Source organism: Cebus imitator, unplaced genomic scaffold, assembly GCF_001604975.1.
Source record: "Cebus imitator isolate Cc_AM_T3 unplaced genomic scaffold, Cebus_imitator-1.0 Scaffold6, whole genome shotgun sequence".
NCBI lineage: Eukaryota > Metazoa > Chordata > Mammalia > Primates > Cebidae > Cebus > Cebus imitator.
Window position 1 is genome coordinate 12,424,520 of NW_016107321.1, and position 19,859 is coordinate 12,444,378.

A 19,859-nucleotide genomic window follows, 5' to 3' on the forward strand; every position below is an offset into this window, starting at 1 on the left:
AAAAAAAAAAAAAAAAAAAAAGATTCATAAGTTAAAAATATAGGGATTAAAACCAAGTAGTGGACTTCAGAGGTAAACCCAGGAAACATAAATAGAAGACTAGAAAAGAAATGGCAGGCAGGGGAGGGCAGTAAGTAAATGGTGTTGTATTTGCCCATTCTCATGCTGCTATGAATGCATTCCTGAAACTGGATAGCTTATAAAGGAAAGAGGTTTAATTGGCTCACAGTTCTGCATGGCTGGGGAGGCCTCAGGAAATTTACAATCATGGAGGAAGGGGAAGCAAACACATCCTTCTTCACATGGCAGCAAGACAGACAAGTGTGAGCAAAGAGGGAAAAGCCCCTTATAAAACCATCAGATCTTGTGAGAACTCACTCACTATCTCGAGACCAGCGTAGGGATAACCACCTCCATGATTCAATTACCTCCCATTGGGTCCCTCCCGCTACACGTGGGGATTATGGGAACTACGATTCAAGATGACATTTGGGTGGGAACACAAAGCCTAACCATATCAGGTATGTTATCAAGCAAGTTGCCCACCATTGTGAGCAACTGCAGGCAATGCTGGAAGCCTGTTTATAGTGTGAGCCTCGGTTATCCCATCCAAGGGCAGGGGAGCTGGGGTATTTGGAAACAAACTCCTATGAATTAGGAGAGCAGTTGAGAGCTGCCCTCAGGGTGAGGCTCCCCTGGCACTTCTTGCCTACATTGCCCTTAAACTAAGAATATATCAGGGGCTAGAGAACATCTTCAAGCTAAGAGATCTAAGAGCAATTAGAAGTCCAGTTGGCCCCATGCAGTGGTGTGATCTGGGGATGTAGATGGATGGAACATTTATAGAGTCTGTTGCAAAAGGACCCAAAACCTGGCAGCACAATTAGGCAGAAATGATGAATGGAATTTAAAATATAGCCTGTGCATTGAGACAAGGAGGTGCTAAACTTATCTATGAGTTAATTAAGTTTTAATATTTAGACCAAGTCAGGAAATATTGTCCTTTTATTTCATTGTGATTTTCTGGGTTTTAATCTTACACAAGGTAGTTACTGTGCTTATTCTTCTCCCCTGCTCTGAATGTGCTGCTCAATTTGATAAGAGTTAAGTGCTGCTTCTCTCCCTGCCGAGAGCTTTGGCTCCAGGGAAGACCCACTCAAGGGCCCCAGTTTCGCCTTTGAGCCTCTCCCAGTTCGGGCGTCCCCCAGGCCACTGACTCTTCAGTTGATAGCCAGTTCCAAGTTGCTGCATATTGGCCTGGGTTTAGCTGTCCCTTGCTTCCTGAGGCTATCCTTCAGATCTGAGGTCAGTGTCGTTAAGCCCTGGGCAGCCTGCTCACTCCCAAACCAGCTTCTTCCTGATCTCTTGATGCCCTGCTGACTGGAATGGATGGAGCAGACACAATGACAGATTTTAGACTCATAAGGATTTTCATTGGGGATTGATTGTCCTTCTCTAATACTGGGGTTCAGGGGTTCAGGGTGCCCTCAGCTCCCGTGAGAGGATGTTTCTCCAGGTTCTTGGTCTCCTGCCCTCTCAAGAATGAGAGAAGGGACCATGGCACAGTACGCAGTAAATGCCGGACTCAAAAGTGTTTGTAGAAAGTTATTTATTTAGAGAGAGAAAAAGGAGGAGAGAGAAGCATCTAAGTCTCACATGGAGTGAGAGAAAGAAAAGCCGCTCTCACACTGCGTGAGAAGGGTTCCCAGAGGGGCAAAACCAAAGAAGGAAAGCTTCTCTCACACTGAGTGAGAGAATCCAGAAAGATGGAATCCAGGAGAGGAAAGCAGGTTCCATGCTGAGTGGAAGGGAATAGAGAGAGAGATGGAGTTTAGGAGGGGAAGACAGGCTTCCACGAGAGAGTGTGGAAGGGGACTCCAGAGGGAAAATCCAGGATAGAAAAACAGCTCCCACTAGTGTGTTTGTGGAAGGGGACCCAAACATGGAGTCCAAAGGGGTGTGGAAGAAGGGAACTTTTAACCTAGGAGGAACCCCCACCTTCTCTAAGACCCCGGGCCAATGAAAGGAGTTCCTTTAAACTTCTGCTGGAGTGATTGACTCTTAGTTTCTTCCTGCGCCCGCGAATTTCAAACATAAACCATTAAATCTCCTGGATGGAGAGAGATGAGCAGGGGACATGGTGCTGGGAAATTCTTGCCCTTAAAACTACGCCCCCTCGTGGACCCAGAAAGAGAACACATTCCCTCATTTTCAAATCCCTTTCAGTCAACTCGAAGGTGCTCTCTCCAAATGGACAAGCTATCAGGATGACGTTCGACAGTTCTCCGGTTGGATGGACAGCATGGAAGCCAACCTAAATGAGTCAGAAAGGCAGCATGCGGAACTACGGGATAAAATAACTATGCTTGGAAAAGCCAAGGTGAGAACTGGATTTCAGATTCCATTTGTTTTCTTATAGGCTTCTTAGAATGCCACAGTCAGACAAAATGGGATCACATGTATGCTAGGACTGTGTACGTAAACAAAATCATATCTGGGGCTCGAAGTATAATTTTTAAAGCCTTCTTAAACTGGACTTTCATTTTTGATTATTTTATAAGTCAGTGAAAATTTTCCCTTCCTGGAAAACCATGTAGACCCATGTTTTGTGATACAGACCATTTAAAATGTAGCACCTTGAAATATCTTTTAATATCTTCAGCCTACTCATCGTTAGGAAGTCTTTCTTTTCTATCACATCCTTTTGTGTTATTTTTTGTGCATTGGTCATAATGCTTATATTAGTACAGTACTACATGGAAAGATTTTTTAAATAAATGAATAAACATAAAGAGCATATCCTTAAAGCTTACTGAGAGTAGTATGTAAACATCAAGTTTGACAGTCCTTTGGTTTATAGCTGCAGCCTTATTCCAGGCCATGATCATTGGATGGCCTGTTCCATCACCCCCTTACCATCGTCCTAAACAGGACTTGTGATCTTCTACACAGAAATCCTTTAAGCTTTCACATTCTCTGTTTCTGCTCATCTGTATCACCTCACCCTGAATATATTCCATTGGAAACCTCATTATTCCCAGTGCCACTTTTTGTCTGGCTCTAGGTTCTATTGATCCACCCTCTTCGCCTGAACTGGGATTTCCTAATTTCCCACCTTGTTTCTTGCTTCCATCTATTACTATCACCTGGGAAGATGAATGTCTTGCTTCCTGCCTAAGGGCCTGTGTTGGCTTCCCATTGTCTGCAGTATAAGCTCAATCTCCTTTACCTGGTTTGTAAGAACGGGAATAAGCTCTTCTGCCACGTTCCCTTCCTTCACGCTCCCACCCTCCTCTCTCCTGCTCTCCAGTCTCCTGAACATGCCACACTCTTCATAATTCTGGCCTTTGTAGAATTTCTTCCCTTTTTACAGAGGGTCCTCATTCTGTCTCTGCCCCAACAACCTCCTACTCATCTTTCTGAATGAATTTTGAAGTCATTTCGGCTATGCGACACCACCACCACGCAGGCTTCATTCATTGTTCTATCTCTCATAGCCCTTGGTTCTGAGCTCTTTATCAATATGTATTTGCATGTCCCTCTCCCTCAGTGGATAGAAATGCTTAATTTTCTTTATATCCTCAACACTTGGCTCTCTCTGACACAGAGCACATCCTGGGTAAAGGTTATTTAAATGACTAGATGATCTTATGTGACCTATACCAAGGCACTTAATGTTTCTGGGTCTCATTTATGCATCTGTAAATTAATATAATTATAATGATCTGCATCATAAATACCTGCATGTATTATCTTTTCTAATAATTAATTGCTTAATTAATTAGATTATTTATCTATTCAATCAAAATTTATTGAGAAATTGCTACATGCAGGCATTTTGCCAGATTCTAGAAGTAAAATCAGTCAAGTGTATGCTAGTGGGATGCATTCCTTCAGTAATAAATATACAAATAAATAATTATAACTGCTGAGTACTATGAAGAAAAAGGCCTCTCTGAAACAGCAGACATGGAGTCAATGCACTGAAGGATTTAAGGCAGAGAAATGAGCCTGGAGGAGTGGCGTAACCAGCAGTCTAGATAGAATAAACAGCAGGTCCGTAGGCCCTGAGGAGGGAAAGATCATGGTGCAATAGAGAACTGCAAGGCAGGCAGGTGTTGCTGCAGCCGTGAGCAGGCAGGGAGGGGCTGCGAGGGGAGTCTGATGGAGAGGGAGGGCCTGATCCTGCATGGCCATGTCAGCTGCTCTGAGGATTTTCCACTTGATCCTGGCAGCATTAGGAAGATAATCCAGGTTTTAAGCTGAGAAGTGACATGATTCAATTTTTAATTGCAAGATGTTATATCACTTAGACTGCTGTTTGTAGCATGAAATAAGGGACAGGGAAATAATTGGTGGCCAGGAATCTGCCTGGGAGACTACTGCAAAGTCCAAGTGAAAGAGGAGGGTATTCTGGGTGGGGGAGTTTGCAGGAGATGTGGGGACAGATGTCACGGTATTATAGGAGGTAGAGCTAACTGGATTTATAATGGTTAGGAGGATGGAGAGCTAGAGAGGATACTGGAACGATTACCATCCTCTGGGTTGACTGTCTGGGTGTGAGGTCATGGCATTTGCTATTTGAAAAGAGATGGAAAGAGAAGGGGGTTTCATGGGGGGCTGGGGTAGAATAGGGTTGGGGTGAATATCAGGGGCCCATTTCTGGATATTTTTAATAGTTAAAAATATTAAAGTAGAAATATAAAGGAGTTAATTGGGAATTCATGTCTTAGAGAAAGTTCTGGACCAGACATCAAATACACACACACACACACACACACACGCACACACACACACATATCAGATAAATAAATAGATGGAGGGATGGACACATGGATAACCAGAGGTCACTTGCCAACTGTAAAGTATCCTGATTTTAGCAGTGGCATTGATGTGATGGTGACTGTTTTATTTTTCTTAAATGCTCCCTAGTTATTAAATGAAGAAGTGCTGAGTTACAGCAGCTTGCTGGAGACCATCGAAGTCAAAGGGGCTGGCATGACAGAACACTATGTCACCCAGCTAGAACTCCAGGATCTACAGGAACGATACAGAGCCATCCAAGAGAGGGCCAAGGTACAGTGAAACACTTTCCTTGTAGACTCACCTAAAGAGGAGTGTCTGGAGCTGTGCTCCTTTAAAGACTCATTTATTTTCAAGAATGACAGGCTTGGGAAAACAGAACAAAAGCAAAATGAAGTTTTAACATTTTAAAGGTATTACTGGCAAAACCAAACAAAAACCTTCAAATATTGTTAGTATTATGAAAGCTACTAAAGTAAGATAATTTTCAACTAAAAATTCCTAGAAATGTACCAATTTAACAAAAATCCTGGACAGCTTCATAATGAAGACTCATACATGCCTTATGATGTCTGATCATGAGAGTTTTCTAAGGTAGGAAATAATCTCTGACTGTACTTGTCATTCTACATTTAGTCCTCACAAAGAAAATAAATATGCCTTTTCAGAGCACATTATACTGTGGAAAATTAAATGCTTAGTAAGTCCAAATCCTCATTTAAGACACAATATAAGAATTTCAGTTTTCTTCATTAGCAAAAGTGAATTTTTATGAGATTAGTAAAGTGAATTCCTTTTTTAGCCTGTCTATGTTGCATTCAGAGGCCATGTAGTTAATTCAACAAAATAATTAATATAGCTTTTAATCTGAAACATTAGGTTTTTATATTTTTACAGAAATGTCTTGAAGATTCATTATTCTAGGAAATAACTCATATTCCAATGTCTCAATAAATGTACTTTTCTAAAATTATGAAAGTGAATTATAGTACATTGATGCTTTATAAAGTAATGTGTTCCTATCTTAATTATTTTAAATGCTGATTATAGGAAGCAGTAACAAAGTCTGAGAAACTTGTCCGCCTGCATCAAGAGTATCAGAGAGATCTGAAGGGATTTGAAGCTTGGTTGGGGCAAGAACAAGAAAAGCTCGACAAGTATTCGGTTCTTGAAGGTGATGCCCACACTCATGAGACAACATTGCGTGATCTTCAGGTAAATCCTCCTTTATCCTAAAACAGAGGAATCTTCATTCTGAATATGGAATTATTATTTTAAGCAACAGAAAGTTAATAGAGACTTTGAGTCCAGTGGCTAGCCGATACACATTAAGTGTAATTCCCATAAGGTTTGATCACGAACATTCTGAGACCTCAGTAGTATATGCTAGTTGACATCATTTTGTAGGAAATTTAGATAGGACAGAACTGGCACTTGGGGAACTCATATAGCTGCTAGACTGGCCCTGACAAGAATGGCTAGAGATCTAATTAATGGACTTACCTGCCTGTTTCTCCCTAAAGGATGAAATCAGATGTGGGGAACAGCAGCAGGAGTCGTTAGAAGGTGACACAACGTCAAACTAGTGGCAGTATCTTGAGCCATATTGTTTTAAGCAAAACCTGCCACATTGCTGACGATACAAGGTTCAGGCTCAGAGTTCTAGAAGAAGGAATTAAAGAAGCGAAAAAAAAAAAATGTTGGTGCCCAGGCCAGCAGGCCATAATTCATGGTGAGATGTCAGACATGGTAGAGAAAGTGTTCCTAATCTATATACTTATTTACTTATTCAGTATTTACTGGCTACTTAATACAGTACAGGTACTTCACTAGCTACTTCAGGCAAAGATGATTAAGATATGATTTCTGTCTTCAAGGAACTTAAAATCTGGTGAGGAACACAAACCCATAGAAAGATCATTATAAACAATGTGATGAGGACATTAATAGACTAACGTAAGGGATCTTACAGCAGCATCAAATAAGGGCCTGTAATCTTACCTTAAGGAGTAGGTAGGAATCAAGGAAGTTCACCAAGAAGGGGTCACCAGGTACAAAACAAACAGCAGAAGATAGAGAAAGGCCAATGAGACCACTTTATGTCCCACCTGCAATGTGTTAGAACTTATAAATGTGCTATCAGCCCTGATCAGAATTGGTTCAGGATTGGGTACATTTTACCTACACCTTGGACAAAGTGGAAAAATCAAGGATCATTGTGATTATGCACCATGTATGAAATTTCTGGCTTTTTCTGTTAGGTCTTGGAAATTATATAATGGCAAGAGAATGGAGGGCCAGACACAGTGGCTCATGCCTGTAATCTCAGCACTTTGGGAGGCCAAGGCGGGTGGATCACGAGGTCAGGAGATTGAGGCCATCCTGGCCAACATGTTGAAACCCCGTCCCTACTAAAAATACAAAAATTAGCTGGACGTGGTGGTGCGTGCCTGTAAATCCCAGCTACTGGGGAGGCTGAGGCAGGAAAATTGCTTGAACCAGGAAGTCAGAGGTTGCAGTGAGCCAAGATCGTGCCATTGCACTCCAGCCTGGACAGCAAGAGTGAGACTCAGTCTCAAAAAAGAAAAATAGAAAAAAAAAAAAAGAGAGAAAGAATGGAGTTGTGGTTAGTAAGTGGGGACTCTAATCCTCAGTGACACCCAACACTAGATGACTTCAGGCAAGAGAGAACTTCTCTGACCCAAGTTCATCCAGAGAGTTGTAAGGATTAACCAAAATGGAAGAAAATCTTATTTTAATATATTGTCTACTCATGAAGTAAGTAAATAATAAAAGTTAGAAGGATCACAATTTCCTTAACTTACTTACGGGTCTCATCCGTCCTGCCACCAGAGTAGGATGTCCTATTCCACAGGTTTAGCTGTTGTAATTTATTTGACTAGAATCAACTATTTTCTTTAAATAACGCTTCTTAGTTCTACACCACCAACATCATTGGCAAGCAAATGCTGAGCTCCCTGTGCTTTTGTGTCAGAACTAAGCTAATAGTTACCCATCACCAGTAGATGTTGCTGTTGTTCTGTCAAAAGAAAATATTTCACTTAAGCCAGTATTAATGTGGTGCAAAGCTAACTTCAACCCCTGTTTTCACCATGCATTAATTCCTACATTTTTTACTGTGAGCCGCCACAAAGGTTAAAAAGGAAGGAAGATGCTAGTGACAGGAAGCAGTGGTGGAGAATCGTGATGCTGCAACCACACAGCAGAATTTCTTTAGATCCCATGTTCCGTAGCATGCACAGTGGTGTGGGGATTGGCCTGTAGTATGGACCATATTCAGAAATTATTATTTTATTTTATATGTATTTTTGTACTTATTTATTTATTTATTTTGAGACAGAGTCTTGCTCTGTCGGCCAGGCTGGAGTGCAGTGGTGTGATCTCGGCTCACTGCAGCCTCTGTCTCCTGGGTTCAAGCGATTCTCCTGCCTCAGCCTCCTGAGGAGCTGAGACTACAGGCACATGCCGCCACACCCAGCTAATTATTTTGTATTTTTAGCAGAGAAGGGGTTTCACCATTTTGGCCAGGATGGTCTCGATCTCCTGACCTCGTGATCCACCCGCCTCAGCCTCCCAAAGTGCTGGGATTATGGCTGTGAGCCACCGTGCCCAGCCCAGAAATTATTATGTATAACCTGAAAGCCTAGTTTGGGTCATAGAACATATATATTGTTTATATATGTTTAATATATTTAATATATTGTTTATATATTTTATATATTTAACAATATTATATATAAATATATATTTTAAATATTGAACCATATTTTTTCTTCATAATACAGGCTTGAAATTTGTAATATATGAGAATTTATCTAATAGAATATTAATTTGGATAATAAATTGGTTATTTATGAACTGTGGAAAAGATGCTGAGAAGATTAATAAATCAGGATAGGGACAAGTCAACTACTGCCCACGGCCACAATGTCTGTATTTTTAAATGAAATATTATTGGAATGCAGCCACACTCATTTGTGTATGTATTGTCTGTGGTTTTTTTCATACTACAATGGCAGAGTTAAGTCATTGCAACAGAGACTGATCGCCCACAAGGCCCAAATTATTTACTCTCAGGCCCTTCATAGGAAAAGTTTGCAAACCTTGAATCAGGAAAACTATTGTAAAAAATTATCTCAAAAAAAGGTCTAAGAATTTTATGATAAAGACTATGTATTTGTTGCCATTTTGATTCATATTTTACCATGTATATCTATAGTTCTTCTCTTTCCATGTGCATATGTGTTTACATTACACCATGCTTGAAGTGACATCATATTTGAAGAAAAATGTTCTATTAGTTGAAACCATATGAAATTGTTATTTTTGTAAGAAAAATGTATTAGCAATCTTAAGTGGTTTGATCTGATGGTAAGAATTTTTTTAAATATGGTAATAAGAAATACTATGTTTTAACTACAGATATTGATTTTTTTAACACTGTTGGTGGGATTTGGCTTGATTTCTTTTATTTTAGATGATCAAATCAAGTGACAGTATAGATTTATGTTTATCACCAGAAATATAAGTGTGCCATATTGTTTTACCAACATCTTTAAGGATATAAGATTCTTTTTATAATATAAAAAATAGCATTTGTGCTTCAAAACTTGATTTATACTAAATTTGTATAATGTAGATTTATACTAAATTTGTACTTGTAGATCTTTGGGGCTTAAGCTTTGGTGGAGGAAATTTATTTGCACCTTGGAGCACCTGATGGGCAGGTGTGATGAACCAGTTTCCCAGGTTTGCGTGCCCTGCACTCTCCAGGCTCAACTCTTCTTGGCCACCACAATGCCTAGAGTACAGCTTTGGCAAAAGAACCCTCCTTAACAAAAAAAGGGTTTATTGTTTCTTTCTCAGTCACAAATGTAGCACTTAGCTATTCAATGTCAAAGCAAGAAGCTTAAGGCACTTTAAGCAGATTATGAGCCATAATAAACCTAGGTCATTCTTTTAAACAGTATCTCTTTACTCACAAGTGTTTTCACCTGTAATCTAAAAAGTCAAATTTCAGAAACTGTTGATTGAGAAAAATATTGGGGAGGGTGTGTGTGTGTGTGTGTGTGTGTGATTTTAATTGGAAAAATTTTAGGAATCCTTCTGACTTGGGAGAAAATATTGTTAGGGACATATTTTTGTATAGGGCATAATCAAATCATTTTTTTCTAATGAGAAGTTCAAGCTGGCACAGTTGGCTTTGGTGAGACATGCTAACCCATGCAAGTGTGAAATATAATTGAGAGTGACAGCCATTCTGTTTTCTCTGCAGGAGCTCCAGGTACACTGTGCAGAGGGGCAGGCACTGTTGAACTCAGTTCTGCACACCAGAGAGGATGTGATCCCATCAGGTATTCCACAGGCAGAGGACCGGACTTTAGAGTCCCTCCGGCAAGACTGGCAGGCCTACCAGCACAGGCTGTCTGAGACCCGAACTCACTTCAATAACGTAGTGAACAAATTGAGGCTGATGGAGCAAAAGTTTCAGCAAGTAGAGGAATGGCTAAAAACAGCAGAGGAGAAAGTTATTCCCAGGCCCAGACGTCAGTCGAACCGGGCGACCAAGGAGATACAGTTACATCAGATGAAGGTACAACTCATGTAGATTCCTGATCTTTGTGGAAGCTGCAGTTAGCTTGCATAGTTTGTTTCATTAAAGTATCTAGTAACTTTGTCCAAAGCTTAGGCTTTGCAAAATCTTTTTGATTACCTAGAAATTTAAAATAAATTACAATGGAGCATTCCTCTTACAGCAATTATTTCATAAATTAGTCTTTGATAAAATGTAGTTTAATGTAAATGCTTCATATATTTTTTCCATACCCTATTACCTTGTTTTGTGAAGATACATAAATGCTTGTATTGCAATAATTTAAGTTTATGGTTCTGATATGAAATTGCTCATAGTGCATTGAAATAATACTTGAGAATTAGTTTTATTCTAATTTTTATGCAATTTTAGTGCACACATCTAAAATAATGCGTGGCCCTTAGGAATTTCTTTTCATTATCCACCCATTTTTAAATTAATCTAAGTACAACGGGAGGTATAAAAACTTATGCCACCTTGTTTTCATTTTTATTTTATTTTATTTATTTTATTTTTTATTTTTTGAAGATGGAGACTTGCTCTGTCACCCAGGATGCAGTGATGTGGGCTCACTGCAACCTTCATCTCCTGGGTTCAAGCGATTCTCCTGTCTCAGCCTCCCAGGCAGCTGGGACTACAGGTGTGAGCCACCACACCTGGCCTATTTTCATTTTTAACTTTTGAATTGAAGTGTAATAGATATAGAAAACTATCCAACTCAAGTGCACAGTTTGTGTCACATTGTTGTAATATTTATGAAAATAATATATGGCATTGTCAAAATTATATCTCAAAATAAACATACACTGAAATAAACGTACACTGAAACCATTTCCTATTAAGAAGATATATATTTGTCTTATCCAAATCCCAAGATTGAATCTTTCCCTTCGATGCTTTGTCATTTCAGAAGTGGCATGAAGAAGTGACTGCGTACAGAGATGAAGTTGAGGAAGTGGGAGCCAGAGCTCAGGAGATACTGGACGAGAGCCACGTGAGCAGCAGAATGGGCTGCCAGGCCACCCAGCTGACTTCCAGATACCAGGCCTTGCTTCTGCAAGTGCTGGTAAGTGTGCCACCAGGTGCTCCTCATAGGCCAGCAAACTTTGCCGGCCAAAATAGTCTTCCTTTTGCTAACATCCAGGGAAGATACATGTTCATGAACAAAGGCCCTGAACAGGCCTTTAATTCACCATTCAATTTTCTCTTTCCTTTCTAAGGAACAAATAAAATTCCTGGAGGAAGAGATTCAAAGTTTGGAGGAATCAGAATCATCCCTCAGTTCCTATTCTGATTGGTGTGGCTCTACGCATAAAAACTTCAAGAATGTGGCTACCAAGATTGACAAAGTAGATACAGCAATGATGGGGAAGAAACTGAAGACGTTGGAGGTAGGCACGCACACCAGATTCATATCCAACCTTTCCTTTCACTGAGCTGCCCCATTCTTCTGCGTAGATATTGGAAGCACAGGTGATCCCAACCGTTATGATTGGTGGTCCTGACCTCACCATGTTATTTGCAATGCTAAGTTGACTCTTCAAGGCCAAAAGCTGGCTTTCACTTATTTGTGATGTGTTGTTATCAGAATGACTTACACATGGACACCCATGAAAGTGTTGACAGAATTCCAGTGTGACACTTCAATATTAAGAGATAAATATCTTTCTCAAATTCATGGCCCAGTGTCTTTACAGAGTTTAAACTCAGGTCTTTAGAAAGAGATTGCTCAGGATGAGAGAAACATCAAGTTGTTTTTCAAGTCTCTGATTTGGAAATTATATATTTATCAAGACATTTAGAACCTATATTGAAGTAAAGAAGTTGGGTTTACTGATTCCTGGCAGGTCAAATGTGGTTATGAACGTCAACAACTTATTTTAAAGGGAAATAAGTGGCCTTAAGAACAGGACTTGATAAACCTTTCTTTAAAAGGAAAATAAATGGCCAGGCGCGGTGGCTCATGCCTATAATCCCAGCACTTTGGGAGGCCAAGGTAGGTGGATTGCTTAAGGTCAGGAGTTCAAGAGCAGCCTGACCAACATGGTGAAACCTCGTCTCTACTAAAAATACAAAAATTAGCTGGGCATGGTGGCACGTGCCTGTAGTCCCAGTTACTTGGGAAGCTGAGGCAGGAGAATTGCTAGAACATGGAGGTAGAGGTTGCAGTGAGCTGGGTGACAAAGTGATACTCCGTCTCAAAAAATAATAATAATAAGACAACATTTGCTTCCTACTCACTCTCTTTTTCAGGTTTTGCTCAAAGACATGGAAAAAGGTCACAGTTTGCTGAAATCAGCCCGGGAGAAAGGAGAGAGGGCTGTTAAGTACTTGGAGGAAAGCGAGGCAGAGAAGTTAAGAAAAGAGATTCATGATCAGGTGGAGCAGTTGAAGGAACTGACCAGCACTGTCCGGAAAGAACACATGATCCTGGAAAAAGGTCTTCATTTAGCAAAGGAATTCTCAGATAAATGTAAAGCACTGACACAGTGGATAGCAGAGTACCAGGAAATCCTACATGTTCCTGAAGAACCCAAAATGGAATTATATGAGAAAAAAGCTCAGTTATCTAAATACAAGGTAGTGTGTTGTTCCTCATTGACAGTTGCCTGCGGAGGTCACTCAGAGACTAAATGGAAGGGAGGTGATTCTTGCGGTGTGTCACCTATAACAGCTGCTGGAATACATCCCATGCATGCCCGTTCTGCGGCTGGCCAGTGATGCCATGACTTATGGAGATTTATTGGGTTAAATACGCTACTTCAGAGTTATTTTTTCCATTCAGAGATCTGATACTCAAAGATTGTATCAATACATATATTGATCATATGTATCTATCAATCAATGAATATCTTTTCTGACAGTGATCCAGGTATTTGAATCCTCCAGGTAAAATCTTGCTGGCATCAGGATTCCATACCTGTAGGTTTTATCTTTCCCATGTAGAGGCTTCCCTTCATCTTCTGATACCCAAGGCTAGAAGCTGATCTATGGAAAATTGAAAATGATATATCATATTTGTAATAAAATAAGTTCTAATTAACAAATTCTAGATAAGTACCTTAGAATTTGATTTTTGAAAGAATAAATAGTGGTGTGGATATAGCTATACATGATATAGGTACAGATATTTCACCTGTTTAAATTTTTGCAGCAATTATGAAAGCTTATATGTGGAATAATTTGTGTTATAAATTTGATCTGGGTGACTGAGTGATATATTTAAGAATCACAGTGTGGTGGCTTACCCCAAAGCTTTTCCTGTCAGAAGCTTTTGTGACGGCCTCTTCCAGCCAATGTCTATTTCTATCCTTGGCTTCTCTGCCAAGCCTGACAACTTGTCTTTGAAGATGCCACCTGAGAATCACAACCTCTTCCTCCCAGCCACTGAATTCTTGATAGATTTAAATAGTGCGTTCAGCCTATCTCAGGAAGGTCACAACTGGAATTGTTCTCTCTAACTCTGTAACTAACTATAACTGGAACTAACTTCATGACCTCAAAATCAAAAGACAGTGGCCTCACTCCATTTACATTGCATTTTTTTTTCTCTGATGAAAGTAATAAGGCAGAAGCCAAAAGTATGAGCTATATTAAATTTTGTCAAATATAACTATTTCCCATCCTTTTTTTTCTCCACATGGGAAGGGCCATTTGATGTGTTACTTTTCTTTTGTATTTAGAAAATGTGTTAGCCATAATAAATCACTCTTTAATGTTTTGCACTTATTGATTCATAAAATATGTACCAATCTTTGTTTGAGGCAGATCATCCCTTGCATGCCACAGGAATATATATGTATTCATCTTGTCCACAGAGATGAGCAGGCTCATTTTTTTTTTCTTTGTAATTCAAGTCACTTCAACAAATGGTGCTGTCCCATGAACCATCAGTAAAGTCAGTGAGAGAGAAGGGTGAAGCCCTTTTGGAACTGGTGCAGGATGTCACTTTAAAGGACAAAATAGACCAACTGCAAAGTGATTACCAGGACCTGTGCAGTGTAGGAAAGGTAAGGAGAGATAAGAGATTCTGTAAAAGTGTTTATTTGCCAAAATGTGGGCCCTGACTCCATTCTCTCTGTCACATAATTTTAAGGCCTGTTATGGGTCAGTATTTTTTTTATTCAGATGGATATTTAATTGGCATAATGAGTATTTTTTTTTCCATTCCTGATAGTCTTCTGATATAAGTAGCTCTATCTACCCTGTGAGTTGCACTGGATTTTTTGTAATACAAAACAGTTTGGAGTAGGTTTTTCACTTGAAAGTCACCTCTGATGGGCACCTGGTTTTGCAGGAGCATGTCTTCAGTCTGAAAGCAAAAGTCAAAGACCATGAAGACTACAACAGTGAGCTCCAAGAGGTTGAAAAGTGGCTGCTGCAAATGTCCAGCAGGCTGGTGGCCCCCGACCTCCTGGAGACGAGCAGCCTGGAGACGATCACCCAGCAACTGGCCCACCACAAGGTACCCCTGACCTCTGAAGGGCTGCCTTTGGGACAGCTTTGCCAGTGTGTATATGCACGCATCTGTGCATGTGCGTGTATGTGTGTGTGGGGGGGTTGCATACACAGGTGCATCTCTGGTTTGTAATGATTGCACCAAGAGAATCAGGTCTATATTAGTCTCTGATAAAGACATACCCAAGACTGGGCAATTTACAAAAGAAGGAGGTTTATTGGATTTATAGTTCCACGTGGCTAGGGAGGCCCCACAATAAAGGCACGTCTCACATGGTGGCAGATGGCTTGTGCAGGGAAACTCCCGCTTTTAAAACCATCAGATCTCATGAGACTTATTCACTCTCATGAGAACAGCACAGGAAAAAACTTGCCCCATGATTCAATTATCTTCTGCCAGGTCCCTTCTACAACACTTGGAAATTCAAGTTGAGATTTAGGTGGGAACACAGCCAAACCATATCAAGGTCTAAGTCTCAAGCACCTCTGGCAATTGACAACAGTTGGACTTGATATTCAAGTGAATCAAGAAGAGTTGAATCCTGGCACTGAACTTCTGAACACATGGTTGCATTTTTCCCAGCTAATAATTTCTATCTCAGAATTTAGTCTTTATGGAGTCTATTTTAGAAAATGCAGCCAAAGCCAACAGGAAGTCTGGATTCTAGGGTGGACTCTTCCCCTTCCTGGAGAGAGAACTTAGCCTATCTGAGTCTGTCTTTTTCTCCTTTAGGATGATAACAATACTAGCCCATCTCATAATTGTCGTGCTAATCATAGGAGATAATATTTGTGAAGATGTTTTGTAAATCACAAAGTACAGTACTAATATGAAGAGTTCTTATCTTTATTAATATATATTTTTAGTAATTATGTGTACCAGATGTTAGATGTTATGGTCACAATTTCATGGAGCAACTTATTTGTGATCTTAATGGAAAACAATTTTAGTCATGATATGGTCATAACTAGGAAAGCCAGTTAGCCTCGCTGGGCTCCAACATTTCTGTCTGTAAGAAAAGATTTTACTTAATAAATACGAATAAAAAAGCAACTACACAATACCTTCTGGTAGGCACTGAGGAGATACTAACCCAGAGGGTAATCTACCCCATAAATAACCACATGATGGAGTGGTTCTATTCCAACTCAGAGACAAAGTGGTTCTTTTCAACTGAATGTGTGTAATAACTGCTAGCCCAGCCCTGCTTGAAAAAGGAGTAAACACTGGACTGCTGAGGGGCTACCCAAGTTTCCTGTAGGTATAATGATGGGTTACTGAGGCAACCCTAGGTTGGATTGTGTCACTTGTCATTAGCGTCATATAACAGTTAAAAAAAAAAAAAAAGAAAAGAACCTGATTTTATTTTATTTATTTATTTTATTTTATTTTGTTTTTATTTATTTATTTTTTTTTTTGAGACAGAGTTTCACTCTTGTTGCCCAGGCTAGAGTGCAATGGTGCAATCTCGGCGCACCGCAACCTCTGCCTCCTGGGTTCAAGCGATTCTTCTGCCTCAGCCTCCCGAGTAGCTGGGATTACAGGTGCCTTCCACCATGCCTGGCTAATTTTTGTATTTTAATAGAGACAGGGCTTCACAGTGTTGGCCAGGCTGGTCTCTAACTCCTGACCTCAGGTGATCCACCCACCTCAGCCGGGATTACAGGTGTGAGCCACCATGCCCGGCCAGAACCTGATTTAAAAAATAATAAATTCCTCCTCCCTGAGTCATCTATAAGAATGCTCACTAGAGAACGCAAGTGGGCATGGTGGTGTGAGGTGAAATCAGGCAGAGCTATGTCCAAAGCCTGGGGGCTATGCCGTACTTTGACTGTGTTGTACAACCTCACTGTGCTTCAGTTTCCTCATCTATAAAACAATGATAATAACGTTCGTCAGGGCTTATATGTAATTCCTGGACTACAGCAGGTACTTAATAAATGATAAGTTTAAATGCTATTTTCATTATTATAAACAGTATTAGATGTAAGTTAGATGTCACATGAATTAAAAATTAAATATTAGATTATTACTAAAACTAGAATTCGATTATTACGTTTTTGCTAAAGTAATTGCAGTTTTTGTATTAAAGGTAATAACAGGCCAGGCATGGTGGCTCACACCTGTAATCCCAGCACTTTGGGAGGGTGAGGCCAGCAGATCACTTGAGGTCAGGAGTATGAGACCAGCCTGGCCAACATAGTAAAACCCCATCTCTACTAAAAGTACAAATAATAATAATAAATTGCCAGTATGGTGGCACACACCTGTAATCGCACCTACTTGGGAGGCTGAGGCAGGAGAATCACATGAGCCTGGGAGGCAGAGGTTGCAGTAAGCCGAGATTGTTCCACTGCACTCCAGGCTGGGCGGTAGAGTGAGATTTTCTCAAAAAAAAAAAAAAGGAATGATAAAAACCACAACTATTTTTGCACCAATCTTATAGAAATGAGTTGTTATATAAATTTGATGAAATAGTAATTAGATTGTTTTGGATAAAAATTATGCCAGAATTATAACTTACAGACCCAAAAAAATATAGGGACATCTTTCTGTCTGGTAATAATACCAGGGGGCAGATAGCTCTCTGAGACCAGCCATGTGTAGTCTTAAAGGTTACTTCATCATTCTTTATGTGTAACTAATCCCTTAAACTCATTGACTCTTCCCATTGGAGTATCCCTGAAAACACATATGTGCTTTTGTTTTCATTCAATATATAAGATAAATTGCAAGATTCTTTCAAAAACAATATTAAACTGTGAAATTATCTATCTTTAACTTTGTTTGATGGTGAAGTTATTTAAAACTAAAAGTAGGATTATGAGAACTCTGTATTGGTTTCATTTTTACAGGCAATGATGGAAGAAATTGCTGGTTTTGAAGACCGTTTGAACAATCTTCAAATGAAAGGTGATGCTTTGATTGGCCAGTGTGCAGACCACCTGCAAGCGAAACTGAAACAAAACGTGCATGCTCATGTGCAGGGTACAAAGGACAGCTACTCAGCGATCTGCAGCACAGCTCAGAGAGTGAGTGTCAACAGAACATTCCATAATGACGAGGAGTTATGGGGAGAGGCTGTGCAGTCTACAGACTTTTTACAAATAGAATTCGTAAATAGATTTTACAAATAAAACTAATCAAATATTTGGGTTAGTTTTGGTGTGTTGCCAGACGGGAAATAGGAGGATAAATTTCACAGTCGCTATGTGAACACAAAACTATCACATTTCATACTTGACTGATGTGACTAAGCAGTGAATTTCAGGTATTGTTTTACCCAATTCCTTTATTCCATGGATTGATTATGAAAAAGCTTGTTAAAAGTTGATTTGAGCAGGTCCTGGTGGCCCAAGCTTGTAATCCCAGCACTATGAAAGGCCAAAGTAGGTGGATCACTTGAAGTCGGGAGTTCAAGATCAGCCCGGCCAACATGGTGAAACCTGTCTCCACTAAAAATACAAATATTAGCTGGGTGTGGTGCCCCTGTAATCCTACCTACCCAGGAGGCTGAGACAGGAGAATCGCTTGAACCCAGGAGGTGGAGGTTACAGTGAGCCAACATCGCACCACTGGATTCCAGCCTGGGTGACAGAGTGAGACCCTGCCTCAAAAAAAAGTTTGTTTGTTGGTAAAAGGAATTTGAGGAGATTATAGTGTCTGTTTTTCTCTGCACACCATCAATACTTTCTAATTTGCTGTTTATTTTGTAACACAAAATAAATTTATTTCATGATTTTCACAATCATTATTTTCTTTTTAACTGTACACAGCATAGGTTTTAATCTAAATCAATATTTGTTTGCATTCATGTAGAATTTGAGAAAGGAGTAAGTGCCAAATTTGACTTATACTTAAGTGGGTATACTTCCATTAAAAAAGAATTCTCAATGTTTTAGAAAAAAGTCTAAGAGGAACAAGAATTGATATTTTTACAAAAAGTTAGCAAAATAAGTAAATAGCTTTCTATTATTCTAGAATTTTTAAATGACACTGCAAAGAGTTTTTATAAGCCTTTGAAGTCTCCTGTATATTTTTGTTTACTGGGCTAGCCAGTTAGAACTGGAAATACACCAGTGACATGGTTAGAATGGTCTGTGTTCACCATAATATTAATTTTAAAAATAATGAGTGGCATTAGTCAACTTCCTAGACTTAAAAAAAAAATCGCCTTCAAAGGTTAACAAAAGGAGAAATAAGAAAAATCTAATGAATAATTGAAAATGATGACAAAGGGGGAAAAAGGGGAGTAAAGAGAAAAAATGAGCTATACATAGAACTTTCCAGTGAGTTCATTCATTCACTCATTCAACAGAGATTTCTTGTACACTGACTTCCTTCACAGTGGGTATTTCCTTTGTATTAGGTATACAGTTTAAGGTTTTCTTTTGTTTTGTTTTTTAAATTGGTGTATGTTGGAAAGACCAACATAATTTTTAAAATTTAAAAAAGCAGATGAAATTCTAAGACCAAAATCAGAACTTTATAATTAAAATTTGCAAAAATGATAAAGAGAACAAAACACCATTCTTTTAAAAATTCTGCTTGGATCAAGAATAAATAAGGGATAAACCTAATGTCAGATGAATATGATTAATTTAAATGATGACAGAGAAAAGCAGAATTCAGTGATTGCTTCTATTGTCTCAGTAATGAGAGAAATGCCAGGTTAAACTAATTTTCTTCCTTTTTCCTTTTTTATAAATGGAAACATCACAGATATATTTCATCTTAATCTCAAGTAGACACATAATTGTTTCTTTTTTTTTTTTTTTTGAGACGGAGCTTCGCTCTTTTTACCCAGGCTGGAGTGCAATGGCCCGATCTCGGCTCACCGCAACCTCCGCCTCCCGGGTTCAGGCAATTCTCCTGCCTCAGCCTCCTGAGTCGCTGGGATTACAGGCACACGCCACCATGCACAGCTAATTTTTTGTAGTTTTAGTAGAGACGGGGTTTCACCATGTTGACCAGGATGGTCTC

General features: G+C 39.5%; 1 protein-coding gene across 18 annotated transcripts in view; it reads left to right on the forward strand.

The window, feature by feature from the left end:
- SYNE1 (spectrin repeat containing nuclear envelope protein 1) overlaps positions 1 to 19,859 on the forward strand; it is a 529,474-nt gene that overhangs the window by 282,416 nt on the left and 227,199 nt on the right. For all 18 annotated transcript variants that reach the window (XM_017537464.2, XM_037742153.1, XM_037742143.1 and 15 more), the window contains 10 exons: positions 2,227 to 2,380; positions 4,933 to 5,076; positions 5,854 to 6,018; positions 10,100 to 10,417; positions 11,328 to 11,483; positions 11,638 to 11,808; positions 12,671 to 12,997; positions 14,275 to 14,427; positions 14,715 to 14,882; positions 17,732 to 17,908. In XM_017537464.2, coding sequence (XP_017392953.1) covers positions 2,227 to 2,380; positions 4,933 to 5,076; positions 5,854 to 6,018; positions 10,100 to 10,417; positions 11,328 to 11,483; positions 11,638 to 11,808; positions 12,671 to 12,997; positions 14,275 to 14,427; positions 14,715 to 14,882; positions 17,732 to 17,908 — 1,933 coding nt within the window. The remainder of the gene's footprint in view (positions 1 to 2,226; positions 2,381 to 4,932; positions 5,077 to 5,853; positions 6,019 to 10,099; positions 10,418 to 11,327; positions 11,484 to 11,637; positions 11,809 to 12,670; positions 12,998 to 14,274; positions 14,428 to 14,714; positions 14,883 to 17,731; positions 17,909 to 19,859) is intronic.